General features: G+C 38.8%; 1 protein-coding gene across 1 annotated transcript in view; it reads right to left on the reverse strand.

Annotated features, from left to right (window-relative positions):
• Window positions 1-12,433: 12,433 nt before the first annotated feature.
• Dync1i1 (dynein cytoplasmic 1 intermediate chain 1) overlaps window positions 12,434-17,026 on the reverse strand; it is a 305,805-nt gene continuing 301,212 nt past the window's right edge. The window contains exon 16 of the mRNA XM_004632876.2: window positions 12,434-13,373. Coding sequence (XP_004632933.1) covers window positions 13,263-13,373 — 111 coding nt within the window. The 3' untranslated portion in view covers window positions 12,434-13,262. The remainder of the gene's footprint in view (window positions 13,374-17,026) is intronic.

Below are 17,026 nucleotides of genomic sequence, written 5' to 3' on the forward strand. Positions count from 1 at the left end.
CTAATTTAAAGAAAAGTCATTAAATGGGAGGATATTTCTGCTTATGTAGATTATATGACTCAACATTTTTATGACACCTATTTTTCCAATGATTTGTAGTATCAATGAAATCATAATCAAATTCCAAGTAGTATACTTTTTAAGAGAATTTCACCATGATTCTAAAGTTCACAAGCAAACACCAAAGACCTCCAAATAGAAACATGTTTCAATAGGAATAACAAAATCATATTCCTTGAATTTTTTGATTTCATGACTTAGGATAAAGTTGTTGAACTCAAGATAGTGTGGTTGGGATATAGATCAACTGGTCACTACAGTAGAATAGAAGATCTATCAGTGTACTTATACATACAGAGTCCACCAAAAAATGTATACATCAGGAAAAGAAAAATTTGTATAAACACTTTAATATTAAACTTATTAAGACATTGTGAGATTAAAACATTACTTTTGGTCTCTATACGTACAAGAGGTACTCAAAGTAGTGGCCACTAGCTTAGAAACATGTATTAGTATGACAAACTACTGAAATGTGTGTTTCTCTTTTCAGTAGACTCTATATATTAGAAATTGATTCTCTCTCTCTTTTTTTTTTTTTTAACAGGGTCTTGCTATGCAGTTCAGGCTGGCCTTGAGCCCACTTTGTAGGCCAGGCTGGTCTCGAACTCACAATGATCCTCCTGCCTCAACCTTTGGATTGCTGAGAAGCAACTGGTTCTTAATAGGGGTGCTAAATAAGCTCAATGGACAAAAAAACAAAAAAATGCTGTCATTATCAAACATTATCAGAAGAGCTGAGTATCCCTGTAGTAAAAAATAATTTTAACAAATACCTGACTCCACATGGAAAAAGTATGATTCATCTGAAATCAAAATGCAAAAGATAAAACAATAAGATGTCCCCCCCTCCAAAAAAAAAGATAGTTGTGACTTGTGACAGGCAAAGAATTACTAGAAAAGACTATATTTAAAAATTAGAAGTCTAGGGGGCCTGGCCCTAGCTCAGTCCTTTAAGTGGCTGCTTCCACAAAGCTGTCAGCCTCAGGTTGCTGGAGTTCGAACCTCACAACTCTCCCGCTGGCCAAAAGTGCCCTGAAGGCATTCGAGGAAGAAAAAAATAAAAATAAAAATAAAAATTAGAAGTCTAACGCAATTGAATTGTTTTGCATATCAAGACAGTCTATCAAGTAATTTTTGAACTATATATTAGGAAAATATTTGTAACACTTTTTAGACAAAGAAATTACATCCAGAATATATAAAGGACTCATACAAATTAATAATTTAATAAAAAGAACAGCAGAATATACATAAAGACTTCCAAATTAATAGTAAAAAGATTATTCTACTCTGAATAAAAGTGAATAATTTTAAAATGACCGAAACACTTGAAAATATATTTCACAGAAGATGTAACAAGATAAAAAATGATCATTAAGCACATGAAAAGGTGCTCAAAATCATTAGTTATTAAAGATACAAACTAAAATCACAGCTATCACCAGAATAACTAAATTAAAATTTCAAATTAACAGTGACAACACCATACATCAGAGAAACTGTGAGATAACTGATGCTTTCTAGGTGGGAAAGCAAAATGGTACAATCACTTTCTACAACTCTTCTGAAAATTCTATGGTAAAATTGTTTAAACATGACCCAGAAACTCTACTCATGGTGTCTACCTATGAAAACCCTAGTCCTCAAGATGAATTGTATAAAAATATACACATGAGAGGCAGAGGTGATAGCTTGACCTCTAAGCATCTAGCTGGCAAGTGCAAGGTCTCGGGTTCAATCCCTGGTGACACATGCCACGCTAGCCCTGGAACCCCAGGTGCACTGTGCTGGCCACTGAAACCAGATATAGTGGCTCATGCTTATAATTCCAGTGCAGGGGAGGCTGAGATAGGAGCATCACTATGAGTCCAAGCTGCATAGTGAGACCCTGTACCACACAACTAAAAAATAACAGATTTAAAAAAATTCACATCAAAGGCCTAAATATGGAAACAAAACTAACATTTATCAACTGATGAACTAACAAAAAAAATTACAATATAATTGTAAGATGGGACACTTGTAAGCAATATAATGAAACAGAGTACTGAAACATTCAGTGATTGAATGACAATAAAATTACGTCTAATTTAGTATGATATTGGCTATTGGTTTCTCATAGCTGGCTTTTATCAAGTTGAGGAAAGACCATCTATTCCGAGTTTCTGTAGTGCTTTTATCATGAATGAGTGTTGCACTTTGTCAAAAGCATTTTCTGCATCTATTGAAATGATCACAGACAATGATGTTTAGTCTTTGGCTCTGTGTGGTGTATTAAATTTATTATTCTGCACATAATAAAACATCCCTGCATTCCTGGGATGAATCCCACTCGGGCATGATCTATAATCTTCTTAATGATTTGCTGCATTCTGTGTGCTAGTATTTTATTGAGGATTTTTGCCTCTATTTTCATTAGGGAGACTGGCCTGTAGTTCTCTCTTTTTTTGATTGAATACTTCTCTAGTTTTGGTATCAGAGTAACACTGCCTCCTTGAATGAATTTGGAAGAACTGTTTCCCTTTCAATTTTGTTGAAGATTTTGAGAGGAGTTGGCATTAGGTCCTGCCTGAATTCCTGAATTCAGCTGTGAATCCATCAGGACCTAAGCTTTTATTTGTTGGGAGGTTTTTTAATTACTTTTTCAATTTCATTGACTAATACTGGGTTATTCAGATTTTCTATCTTCTTGGTTCAGCTTTGGTAGTTCATATGTATCTAGGAATCTGTCCATTTCTTCTGTTTTCCATCTTGTGAGAGTAAAGATTTGGGAAATAAGTATTGATAATCCTCTAAATTTCTATAGCATCTGCAGTGACTTCATCTTTTTCATTCTTCCATTGAAAGCCTTCACTTTAAAATCAGGAACAAGACAAGGATGCCCACTGTCATCACTTCTGTTCTATCTAGTTCTGGAAACATTAGCCAGAAGAATGAGAAAAAAAATAAAAGGAAAAAAATTAGAAAAGGACAAGTAGTTATCTTTATTTGCAGACAACGTGGTACTACTATACATAGATGACCCCCAAAACCCCACTATGAGACCTGTAGATTTAATAGCCAAATTCAGTAACATAGCAGGAAACAAAGTCAACACTCAAAAATCAATAGCATTTCTATACACAAACAATGAAGACACTGAGATTGTGGAAACCATGCCTTTCACGATAGCATCCCCCAGAAACATAATGCTTAAGAGTTGATATCACAAAGGAAGTAAAAGATTTATACAGCGAAAATGGTAGTACTCTGAAAAAAGAGATTCAAAAGGATTTCAGAAAATGGAAAGATACTACTTGCTCCTGAATAGGAAAAAACAATATTGTGAAAAGTAGGAAGAACCATACTCCAAAAATTGTTATACAGATTCAATGTAATCCCACTTAAAATACTATTAGCATAGCTTACAGATCTAGAAAAAACATTCCTAAAATTCATCTGGAACCTGAAGAGAACTAAAACAGCAAAAGCAATACGGGATAACAAAGGAGATGCATGAGGAGATGCACAATCCCTGACTTGAAATTATACTGCAAAGCAACTATAATAAAATTAGCATGGCAATAGCAAAAAAAAAAAAAATGCCTAAGGATAAATGGAACAAGTTATTTTTGTTTGTTTGTATGTTTGCTTTTGTTTTGTTACAGTACTAGGGATTGAACTCAGGACCTTGTGGTTGCCAGACAGGCACTTATGCCACTGAGCTATCTCCCTGGCAATGGGACAGAATAAAAGTATAGACAAAAGTAAAACACACTCAGCTACCTTATCTTTGACCAAGGTGCCAAATATGTTCATTGGAGGACAGATAGCCTCTTTAAAAATAGTGCTTAATGGGCTGGGGAGATATAGTTCAGTGGTCTAAGCATCTGGCTGGCAAGTGCATAGACCTGGGTTAGATCCCCTGTACCACATTCCAAGCAGGCCCCAGAACTCTGGGCACACCTGGCCAGTCACCAAAACCAGGTGCGGTGGCACAAACCTATAATCCCAGAACCGGGGAGGCTGACCCAGGATGATCAGCATGACTCTGACTGCTTAGTGCGACCCTGTACCAAATAAATAGATAAATAAATGGTGCTGGAAATATTGGTTTTCCACATGCCAAAGGTTTAAAATAGACCCATGCCTATTTCCGTGCACTAAACTACAGTCAAAATGGATCAAAGACTTAAGCATGAAAACTGAAACACTAAATATTCCCCAAGAGAAAGTAGGCAAAATCCTTAAGGACATAGGGGTAAAAGAGTTCATGGACAAGAATCAAATTGTACAGGGATTACTTCAAAGAATCAACAATTGGGAGATCATCCTTTTGAAAAGATTCTGCATGTTAAAAGAAATCACCAACAGAGTAAAAAAAAAAAAATACCCATGAATAGCCTCTTTAAAAAATAGTGCTTAATGGGCTGGGGAGATATAGCTTCAGGAAAAAAATTATAGCTGACTGCCCTTCAGACAAAGGACTCCTATTTAGAACATATAAAGAAGTTTTTAAAAAAATCAGGCCTCCAAAATTCAAAGACCCAATCCAAAACTGGGCATCTGAGATAGATATACACTTCACAGATGAAGAGATACAAATGACAAATAAATATATGAAAAAATGCTCAACATCACTGGTCATTCAAGAGATGCAAATTAAAACGTTGAGGTACCATCTTATGCCAGAAAGAATGGCTATCATTAAGAATTCAGCTAACAACAAATGCTAGAGAGGTTGCAGGGGAAAAAAGAACCCTTCTCCACTGTTAATGGGAGGGCAGGCTGGTACAACCATTAAGGAAACTAGTATGGAGATTCCTCAAAAATCTAGGATTAAAGGTCCCATTCAAGCCAGCTATTCCTCTTCTAGATATTTTTCCAAAAGAACTGAAATCATCATGTCACAGTGACATCAGTGCACCCATGTCTATAGAAGCAAATTTGTCATAGATAAGTCTTGGAAACAACCCACATGCCCATCAACTGAGGAATGGATAAAAAAGATATGGTATTTTTACACAATGGAGTATTATTCAGCTATAAAAAAGATAAATCTGAGGTTTTTGTAGATAAAGGGATGCAGCTAGAAACTATTCTGGTAAGTGAAACAAATCAGATCCACATGTACAAACATCATATTATCATCTTGCTAGTAGGAAAAACTGAGAAAGTAATTAAAATCTAAAAGGTGCAATAGACACCATGAAAAGGAAAGAATTTGTTCATTGGGAAGGAAAAACTGAGATGAGAAAAAGGATGAATGCATGAGAGAAAAGATATATTTAGGTATATCTGTAGAATAGTTTGGATATCAGTACTGTTGATTTCTGCTGGTCTTTTAAAGGAGCAGCTAATTCTTAATTTTTTTTTAATTTCTTAAAAGTTTTTTTTTTCTTTAAACAAATCTTGCACATTTACATCTGGTAGCCTCAGCAACTAATTTGAAGAGAGCATCATGTAATACAGAAACAACTGTTGAACTTCTATTATTTTGTTTAATGAAATTTTGTATTGTTTCTAACACTGTTTTTTTTCCTATCACTATTTTCTATTCTTTTTTATTATTATTAATTTTATTGAGAAGCAAATAGCAATGAGACAGTTTCAAAAAAAAACCAGGTTAGTAGGACAGTTACAATAATTAATACATTGCATATTGTTGTCTTCGTAGTAGTTTATTCTCACATAAATAGAGCGCAATAAGGAGAAGTGGAGGAAGCTGATGTCATTCTGGATTCAAGAGAGGATGATTTTCACAAAACTTTTCACCCAGTTGCAACAATAGCTGCCATTTTAATACTCAATGAGTGAAACGCTCCCAAATATTTTAGAGCAGATTCACAAGTCAACACATATTAAAATTTTTTAATTGTTTTATAACTTTTAAAGTATTTCCATGTACCCCTCATTTTTATTTTTTTGTTTTTATGTGGGTTATTTTATATTCTTTAAAAAAGAAAAAAAATTATATCTAAATTATTTTGTGTGAAAAAAAATCCACACCTCCCACACCTCATTACAGTATATGTATGATTTTAATCAAGAAGTTCAAGGACAGGGGCTGGTGAGATGGCTCAGCGGTCTAAAGCACCTACTTAGAACAAGCTAAGCAAAGCACAGGAACAGCGGTTCAATCCCCCAGCACCACATGCCAGCCGGCCCCGCACCCTGGTGGGCTGAGCTGGCCACACACACACACACACACACACACACACACACACACACACACATAAATAAATTTTAAAAAAAAGTTCAAGGACAGCAAAGTCGATCTATGCTAACAAAAATCAGAACACCAGCTGATGGAGAAGAGAGTATTGCTTTTGTTAACTAAACCCTTCTATGTCATGCATGGTGGCTATATGAATGTACAAAAATGTTAACACTTAATGAACAAACATTTAGTATTTTTGCATTTAATGTGTGCAGATCATACCCTAATAAAGATAGAAATATTCTTCTCATTCTAATTCTACTTGTAATTTTTAATTTTCTTTCTCACTGCTCTGTGGGGGAACACGAGCATCTGTAGGTACATCTTCTACTGCTTTTGTTCTTATTACTGCTGTTTATCTCATTGTCATTGACCTTTTAGTTTCTCAGAAAAATTGCTACCTTCAGAGATTAAAAAGATTACTGAAAAATCAGTCAGAGCTAGTTGGACAGGAATGTGGAATTCTGAAATACACGCTTGAGGATTTATAAACTCAATGCTTTCAGTTTTTACACAGAAGATACAATTGGTGTGCATGCCCTGTGCTTGGACGATATGTCAAAGAAAGAATGAAAGAACTGAGCAGCTCAGTAGGATAGGCAAAGATGAGTGTGTGAGGAAGGAAGGTCACAGAGAGAGCTGCGACCAAATCAGATAGGGAGTGGGCCACTATCAAGATCTTCTAATTTTACTGCAAGGGAAGCTAAGTTATTTGTATGTTTTGTGTAGAGTATGATGTTCTACCACCACTCAGATGTCTGTATAGCAGGGGTGAGAAATAGAATCAGGGAGAATGATTAGGAAGTGCCAGACCCAGGCATGGTGGCACACAATTATAATCTCAGCTAATGGGGAGGCTGAGACAGGAGGATTGGAAGCTAGAGGCCAGCCTGGGAAAATTAACAAGACTAGGTCTCAAAGGGGGCTGGGGCTGGGGATCAGTGGCCGTGTGGCACTGGGACTAGGCCATTTATGTGGCCACTTCTGGCTATCTCTGTTTCTTTGTAAAGTAGATGACTAGGTGTACAACTTCAATTAAATTAAAACTCCAACGTCCACTACAAAGATGTCGCTTCCTAATTATCTTTCCAGGTTGCTGCTGAATGTAGTTATAAGGAGATGTGATCTACGTACACCTACACCTTTCACCCACACACAGAGCTGACCCCTCTGCAAACTGAGCTCTGAGATTCTCCTCCCTGTCAGATGGCAGAGGCTGCCGTCCCCGTCCATGACTGTGTAGAAGCAGAGGAAGGAGAGCTGATGATGTCCTACTGGGCAATGACTAGCCTCCGGGCCACTTGCTCATTCCCTTTCCTCATGCTCTCTGATTCTCCTCAGATATGCCTTTGAGTGCACAATTCCCGGAATGGAAAGAGGGGTCTTTGCCACAGTAGGCTTTTGGGGGGCATGGTAGGTTCATATTCCATGGTAAAGGACTCCATCTCTGTTAGGGCCTAGTAAAAAAGAGTTGCTAGGCTCTGCTTCATATGGCATGCTTTTCTTCCAGAATCTGATGGGATATCATCGTGATTTCTCTCCAGAGATTTGCACAAATTCCACACAATGTATTTTTTTCATCCTTGACACTTCTAGTACCATCACATTTCCTGGTTGTATTCATCAAGCAATACAGCTCCTTGCGAGGACCTGCTGTGAAATGCTTTCTCAACCCTGAAGTCCACCCAACACTCTGCATCCTGCTTAACGAAGTAGAGCACCATTCTTAGATATGGAAGGTGTTGAATTCATAACCCCAAAAGACCTACTTGTTTGCTTTCTACTATGTACTGTAAGTTCTAAACTTAAGCAGTTGGTCTTTGGTTTCACAGGGGATATATCAATCAGCATGTTCCTAATCCTTTGGTGGCAGTAGGGTAAGGGTGGAGGTTTCCAAGTAACTTCACTAATGTAGTAAGTCCCTGAGGATTTCTTAAATTTATCTCAGTCTCTGTGGTGCATTATTAACTCTCATTTGTCCTGCCTAGTAAATGTGGAACCACTGGCATGGTGGGTCAGTGTGGTAGACTGTGGATGTGTAGGTGGTCTAGACCTCTTTGGAGTAACATAGGGAAGGAGAGATTAGCACAGCCTTGAGGCAAAACTGCAGGTGTGTATTGTTATTCTCATGTGCATGCAAACTGGTTCTGGCCTTGTACAATTGCAAGGAAAAGAACACACGCACCAGTCAATGGGTGCATACTATGTAAATCTCCTGGATAATTATTAAGGTAGTCTAGAAGTGACAGCACATCTGTACAAAGTTCTCACTTGCTTGCAGAACCCATTCATTTCCCTCCAAGATCCACCAAGTTATAAAGGGCCAGATTGATGTGCTAAGGGGATATATTATAGGGACCACAACCTGACATCTTTCAGGGCTTCTAGGAGAGTTATTTATCCCTGCCATCCTCTTACCCATACCCTGAGATGTAATCATTCTCACTTCCTGTCTTAGCTGGAGGAGAAGGGAGTACAGCAGTTTCAGAGAGCTTCATAGGGCTTCCTTTGGTGAAGCTCTTACCAAAGAGCACAGGGATCCAGCACAGTTTCATCCATTCTAACGGAGCCCTTGAGAACTGGGAAATGACTGCTGTGGGCATCTACAGGCCCAAAGGTGCCACTGTGACCAAGATCTTAGGAAAGTTTCCATTTTATTATCCAGGCACTGTAAGACACCACTCCAAGAGTTTTAATGAGAACTCAGGTCGTTTTAATTTTCAAGTGTCTGAATTTTTCTCCTTCTGTATTGTCATCCAGAATAGATGGTCATAGAAATTCTTTTGAAGAACTCAGGATTATTGATGTGTTAAATGAATATATATTAAGTGGATATATTATAGGAACCACACCTGAACATCTTTCCCATATTTAACCATAAACATAGATAGATAGTGTGTGTGTGTATATGTGTGTGTGTGTGTGTGTGAGAGAGAGAGAGAGAGAGAGAGACAGAGAGAGAGAGAGAGAGAGACAGAGAGAGACAGAGAGAGAGACAGAGACAGAGACAGAGAGACAGACAGACAGACAGACACAGACAGAGAGAGATTGAGAGAGACAGGGTCTCACTATGTAGTCTAGACCAGCTTTGAACATGTAGTGCTCCTTCCTTCCTCAGATGCTGGGATTACAGGCATGTACCACAATGCCAGTTTTAACTATATATTTGTAAGTGTCCTTTCTCCTAGCAACAAAAGACTTCTTCATTCAAGGATATCTGGACTAAAAATTGGCAGACTTGGGTAATAAGCAGAGAATCATTAATTTTTATTGAGATAACTGCTTTTAGCCTTGTGCTCCTTCAATTTTGACTGTTTTTAGGTCATGGGTGTTAAGTGTCATCATTTTGGAGGCCTGTTTTACTCCTGGGTATGCCATCGTCTATTAATTATCCTGTAACTTCCTGTGGGAGAACCTCCCTGACTCTGACTCTGATCTAGCTGGGTGTGACAGTGACTGTGGCTTCCCGACTTCACAGGTTTAACTGCCAGCACATAGGCACTGTTCCTGCAGGTTTGCATTGTCCCCATGGATACTAATAAGCCTTGCTCTGTGACTGCTTCTCCTCCTACCAATCTTGGCCTGCAGGGGAAAGTGACAACTAGACTGTCCAGAGATGCTCATGACCCTGTCAACAGCTCATTGCTAATGGCTTTGGTGAAGGGTGTATATTGAGTATGTCACACAACCTAGGCCTTGAGTAGGTCTTCTAACCCTACATTCTGTACTCATTTTCACAGGCCTACTTCCCTCAACCTCTGTATTCCTATTCTATCAACCAGGAAAGCTTGGCCATTTTTCCTTCAGGTCTTCCAAAACTGAGCTAAAGTCAATCAATTCTTGATTATCTAATCTACATTCTGCTATCTTGGGCAAATACTTCAAAACTCAATCCTGCTGCTGCTCCTCCACCTCCTAACAGTACACAGATTTGTTCTGGCAACTCTCTTGGTACAGTCTCTTTATCTGCTTCTCAGGCCTAGTGCATCTCAAGCCAGATGATGCTGGGGAAGCCATCAGACAGTGATATTGGTCAGAGCCTAAGAAGGAGAAAGGGAAATGTGGGAGAGAAGAAGAAGGAAAGGTAGAGGGAGAGAGAACGGAAGGAAGGAAGGAAGGAAGGAAGGAAGGAAGGAAGGAAGGAAGGAAGGAAGGAAGGAAAAAAGGCAGGCTTGGTCTTAGATTGCAGTAGAATTCTACATGTTTTAGCAATGCTGACAAAGAGTCCCTGAGCCCAAGAGATGCCAGAGAAATCACAGTACAGGCTTGCCTTAGTTTCTCTGTCATATTCAACCTTGGCTGGGAGCAGCCTGTGGAAAGCCTGGTCTCAGCCATGAAATTAATGGTGATAGATTTCAGGGCACACCATCGAGAGCTGTCACTTTGCAACAGTAGATCTGAGAGCACATTTTCATGACCACCACATTTTATGTGAACCATCCGTTGGGATCACTCCAATGGCTGTGGGCTGGCTTCGGAACCAAAAGTGTATGTCAAGCGAGCTAGAAGGAGCTCGTAACCTTCTTCCAACCTTCCAACCTGTAGACTGTTTATGCTCCCCGTATCCATTCATTGACTGGAACCTAAATCCACAGTAGTTTATGGAGGGGAGGCCTTTGGAAGGTAATTAGGTCACAGGGGTGGAGCTCTTATAAATGAAGTTAGTGCCCTGATAAGAAAAGATATGAGTCTCCTTGGCATCCTCACCCCCACCTACAATGAGAAGGGTACAATGAGGACACAGCCACACCTGCAGTGAAAACCAGGAAGAGGGAGAGGGGATGTATCTGATTCTAAATACTCTGGGGCCTTCATCCTGGACTCCCCCAGTTTCCAGAACAGTGAGAAAAAAATTTCTGTTGTTTATGCCCCTCCATCCACAGTACAGTATTTGGTTCTAACAGTGCAAAGTAGCAAAGACATCACAGAAACTACATTCTCTCAGATGCACGAGGTCAGCGCAGACTCAGCATGGAATCAGAGTGGGGGCTGTGGAGAACAGCTCCACAGTGGGGTTGATGATGTATAAGCAACAAGAAGGTGGGACATTTCATGTGCCTCCCACAAGGGACTCTGATTGCTGTGCTTTTCACAGGATTCACATGGTGAATCATGCAGAACTACCCCACCATAGTAACTCTAAAGCAGGAGCTTTAGACCACTGAGCTCTCTCGCTGGCCCTGTAAAGTTTTTATAAATTTTAAAATTTAGATTATATAGGATACTCGGGTAAAAGTATAACACCATTTAAAAATTAAAACTTAGTTCAAGGAACTTTTGATTTATTCTTAGGCAGTTTCGGGTATGTTCAAGAAGACATTTTTCCTCAGTACCTTTCTTTAGGTTGCCTTTAAACCTATTTCAGACACTCATTTTTTTATTTGTAAATTTTTGTTTGCTTGTTTTTTTTTTTTTTGTTGTTGTTGTTGTTGTTTTTTTGGTGGCCAGCTCAGCCCCGCCCGGGGGGTGGGGCTGGTGTGCCACGTGGTGCTGGGGATCCAACCACTGTCCCTGCTCTTTTCTAAGCTTGCCTAAGCAGGAGCTTTAGACCCCTGAGCTCTCTCGCTGACCCTGTGAAGTTTTAATAAATTTTAAAATTTAGATTATATAGGATACTTGGGTAAAAGTATAACACTATTTAAAAATTAAAACTTAGTTCAAGGAACTTCTACCAATAAGGCACCAAAGGAGGGTTTCTTCCTAAAAAGCTGAGAGCTTGTCTTCAAATGTTTTCCATAACTCAACCACCGTTTATTTTCATTATCCTTAGGCATGGAATGATCTTTTGAAAAAAAAATACTGAAGTAGTTTATAGACACATTTCCTAGCTTACTAGTAATAATCATCTTCTAGTGTCAACTTTAGAAAAAGAGATGTGTAGAATATTTGATATTTCTTCATCTTAACCCGTCTTTTTTGTTCCGCTATTTGAAACTGTCTTTGGACAAGGATGACTTTGGTCACTGAGGCAAGGGTGGGGCCTCCCCTTCTGAAACCACACACATTTCCTCATGAAAATAAAACTTGGAGCCTTGGTTTAAGTACAACCAGGCTGACTGCCGATAAATTCATGCTCCGTCCCTAACACAGTCCTGGTGTATTTCTCCCACCCTTTATCAAAGCAGAATTTGATCGGAAGGCTTTCCCCAAGCAAAGTATTTACCCACACCGGTACAGACCTGGTTTGGAACATTTTATTGGCAATGCTGGTATAATATTTAGAAACCACAGACTTTTGTTGGACTATGTTAGCTTGAATGACAAGTATCAATGGTCAACTATATTTGAAATATTGTTAAAGTACCTAGAAATAATGGGCATTCTGTTCACTGCAGCAAACCTCTAAAGACTTCATGTTCTCAGTGGAACTGGCATACTATAATTGTTATTTAGAACTTAATGTAACCTCGACGGCAGCAGAGAGAGTACAGTCCTCTCATTATGCACATGCTCCAGGATCGTTTATTTTAATGCTTTCAAATAAATATGTTCCATGCAGCACACTACAATAAATAAGGAGCAGCAATGTTCTTCTAGTAAATCCATTCATAATGTGAGTCGCCATGGAAAACACCACATCTCAAGTCTTTGGCCCTGTACCATATCATGAGGCATACCACATCTGCACCCAATCATATCTGGCTTCATATGGATTTAATAGGACTATGCCAGAAGCGCACGTAAGTGCAAAGTTAACCAGAGGTTTTCAGCTAAATACATACAGCTACTAAATAGTTAAAAGGCAACAAATAAACCTGTAGCTGTTTCCCACCCACCCCCCTTCATTCTTGAAACAGAAATAGATAGAAATGCTATCTGGTGAATTTCAGATCAATGGATACATTGGAATACTTGAAGGAAAGCTGGCACAAGGTGGCACCCAAAAAGTCACGGCAACACTGATACTGAATGGACACCAAAAACAGGATGTGGAGCTCTAGCACACAAAGGCAGGGCTGTGGTGGTGTGTGTGTGTGTGGGGGGGAGGAGTGTGTTTCCTCTATGCAGATAACTCCACTGCGCCCTCCTCCTCGCTGTCAGCTCTGTTGGCTCGAATCTCCACCAGGGTCCTGGCAAATCGTGTCCATTCATCGTTGTGGGGAACTGCAAGCTGCAAAGCACATCAATGGAGAAATGATGAACAAGGTGTCCTCTACATCGGCAAGGCTCGACGCCTGAACGGCAGCTCCTCCCAAAGCAAACCTATCCCCCAGAATGCAAAGGAAACCAAGTATTCACCTTCAGATTAAGTAGAACCTGAGGTGCTGTTCTTAGCCTAACAATTTGAGAGAACAGTGTCACTCTCAAAAGCAAAGTTGCTTGGAATGTGTAAAACTCAGGTTAACTGTACATTCATAGCTGAAAGTGCTTTCACAACTAAAGCACTTCTAGTACTGAAAATTCTTCATAAAGAGACATAAGAGTGAACCCAGTAAATAAAAACTGCATTGTTAGTGAAGGCTTTGAAATCATCTTCTAGTTAATGCGACTGATCCTTTTTTAAAATATGCTGATACACATGCTGAGAGAATGGCTTATATATGCATAGAAATTTTTCTACTATGAAGTCATGCTTGGGATTTTTCAGCAAGACTTATATGATGATAGCTATGAATAAGCATAGTACTAACTAGTATTTACCCAGAGTTCTGTTTTAAGTCCTTTATGTGTATTATCACATTCCTCACAATAATCCTAGTGCAGTAATTGCATCCTACAAATGCAAAGTAAAATAGTCCTATTTTATAGAGGAAGAAATTCAGGCATAGAAAGATGAAATAATCTAACAAGTTTGCACAGCTACAAGCAACAGTGCCAAAGTAATCTGGTTCCTTAGCCAGTACGCTCTACTGATTTGCCAATAAAGGGGGATTCATGAAATCTCCTAAATAATACTTCTATGTGTACAATGCAGCAGAAGGGAATTAGTCCCCTGCCCCAGTGGAAACTGTACGTATGAGTTTTTGTCTGCTATTTTAGAAGATAATGATTTCTCAACATAGCGTCATCCAAAAATGAATTGCATGAAGATATCAGAGTCTGGAGTAGCAAAGAAAATTGTTTAAAGATGAAAAATAGGTGGGGTAGAAGTCTGAAGGATATCCCCTAGCATAAAATTGCCTTAGACATTATAGTCATTTTCTTGGAATTTTACCCTATACATGCTAGTACTACACAAGCCATCCACGTATTCCAAAAATATTGAGAACACGTATTCATCACAGTCAATATTTGCATTTTTAAAATAAAGGAGAAAAACAAATACATGGAGGTATTTATATTACCTCGATGCCTGGAAACTTATCCACTACCCAGAGCCAGATGATTAGAACTTTAAGTTTCTATTACAAGGAATTATATTTTGAGATACAATATCTCCAAAACTTATTGGAGAGTTCCAATGTCATTCTCTAAAATATGTTCTCAAACTCGTGTTCTTGTACTGAGGTTAAATACTTCAAAATATAACTCTGGAAATGATATACGAGAGGAATGAGTCTTTTGACTTACTTTGGGAAATGCATACTGTCAAGAATTCTCGCTTAGTCATATGAATAAATTTTTGGATGGTTAAATGCTAATCTAGATATTTAAATGGACCAAAATTTCTTTCTCAGCAATGACATGAGTTCACAATAATATAGTGAATGCTTAAATTATAAAGAAACATTACAGCAAAAGATATATTGCCTGAGGCTGGTGAAATAGCTCATTGGTCTAAAGTACCTGCTTTGGTAAGCTTAGGCAGGCACCATGCACCGTGGTTCAATCCTTGGCACCACATGCCAAGCCAGCCCTGCCCTCAGGGTGGGCTGACCTGACCAAAAAAACCCGAAAAAGATATATTGCCCAAAAAGATGGGATAAATGTGCTTGAAGCAAGGTGGAGTGATTTGAGAGGGATTAGTGACAATGTATATTTTACTCTAAAAATTTTTTTAAATTTAAACATTTACAAAAAATGATCTCATCCATTAATCAATTAATCAATTTCAATCAAATAGAAATATCAGGGCTGGGGAGATGGCTCAGTAGAATAAGCACTTGCCTGGCAAGCACAAGGGCCTGAGTCCAACCCCCGGTTCCACAAAAAAAATTAGAAATATCACAGTATACCTTCATCCTCCTTACTGACTGGAACTGGCACCATATGACTTTTGCATCTTCCTCAAGGTCAAAAGGACCATGAAAAATAATTTCTTTGGTGGCTGGAGAGATGGCTTTGAGGTATAAGCACCTACCTGGCATGCACAAGAACCTGAGTTTGATCCCCAGGCCCACATGCCATGCGGACTCGGCCTTGGATGCAGGTGCCCACTGTGTGACCTCTGAACTGGGTGTGGTGTCGCACACCTATAATCCCAGCACTCGGGAGGTTGAGCCAGGAGGATCTCTGCAAATTGAAGACCAGTCTGGGGGCTACGAAAGTGAGCACAAGGCCAGCCCAAACCGTACAGTGACACCCTGTCTCAAAAATATATAAAACAAACAAAACAAAAACAATAAATGTTTTGGATGGATTTAGGGATCAAGGTGGCCATGACAGTGCAAATAAAGATATTCCAACAGAAGTCTTCCAGAATTACTTCAAACAATGACAAAATGATGACATAAGTGTATTTGAAACAATGGGGAGTATTTTCAGGAGGCTTATTGGCAATGTGTCATAAATTCTTAAAAATTTAAACATTCACCTATGTTTGGATCACTCCTCATATTGAATGACACTGTTACCTAAAGGAGAGACCGTTTCCCTTTTTTAAGCTCTTCTCTTACATTTCACATTCCTAAGTCTCGTGTTCAATTTAAAATATACTGCACTTGGGAAGTGACCCCACACCCCAAGTACAAGGTACCAAAGAGCTAACCAAAAGCATAAGCCGCCAAGAGTGCGGATTATATTTACGTGCGCAAATAGGTCCACTATTTCTTTTCCTTCTTCCAATACCTGAGCAAGCCTTTCGCCAAAGAACCGGAAGACAAAGCTCAGGGAGAGCGAAAAGCCCATTCACGGTAACACATCCCTAACCTTTTCTCACAGAAGGAGAGGATAAAGCTATAGAACTTCATAGCTTCATTAAATTTAAATATTGGGGAAACAAGAGGTACACACTTACACACATAGCTCAAGCAGAGTTAAGGCGGTCTCCCAAACCTAAAATTATATTATTGGTTAATACAGCAGAAATTTAATTTTGCATGTGATGTCCTGCATAATGGTTTACCGGTGCTTGCTTCAGCAGCACATACACTAAAAACTGTTTCACCAATAGCAATGCATAGAAATTATAAGTGAAAACAAGAAAACAGATAAATGTATGTACACAGTTAATGTACTAGTAATGGCAAGACTGTTAAAAAGCTTGTAGAACACTGAGGTTTAAAAACGTGCCCAGATTTACTTTTAGGAAGCATTGAATACTATTTATGCTATGGAAAATTGCATGAAGAACTTCTCAAAAATGAATTTTGTAACATTTTTATGCTTCTGCTCAACAACAACAAAACATCCAGTAATTAAACTGTACTTGCCCTCTTGCTTTAAGGTGGCACTAACTCCTTTACCACTAGCACTTTCTCTAAAAAATACTGACTCCTACTCACATAAGTATTTACAGCATTTAAGCCTATTCTGTCCTCTTTTTGACCCACTAAAGTTTTACAAAGCTTGGCAAAATATTAGGAACTTATTTTTGAAGCATATTTGTTGTCAGGTCTTCTCTCTAGAACACCAGAACTTTCACAGAAATAGTAGCTTGCCTTG

This window comes from Octodon degus, unplaced genomic scaffold (assembly GCF_000260255.1).
Source record: "Octodon degus isolate 3935 unplaced genomic scaffold, OctDeg1.0 scaffold00050, whole genome shotgun sequence".
Classification (NCBI taxonomy): domain Eukaryota; kingdom Metazoa; phylum Chordata; class Mammalia; order Rodentia; family Octodontidae; genus Octodon; species Octodon degus.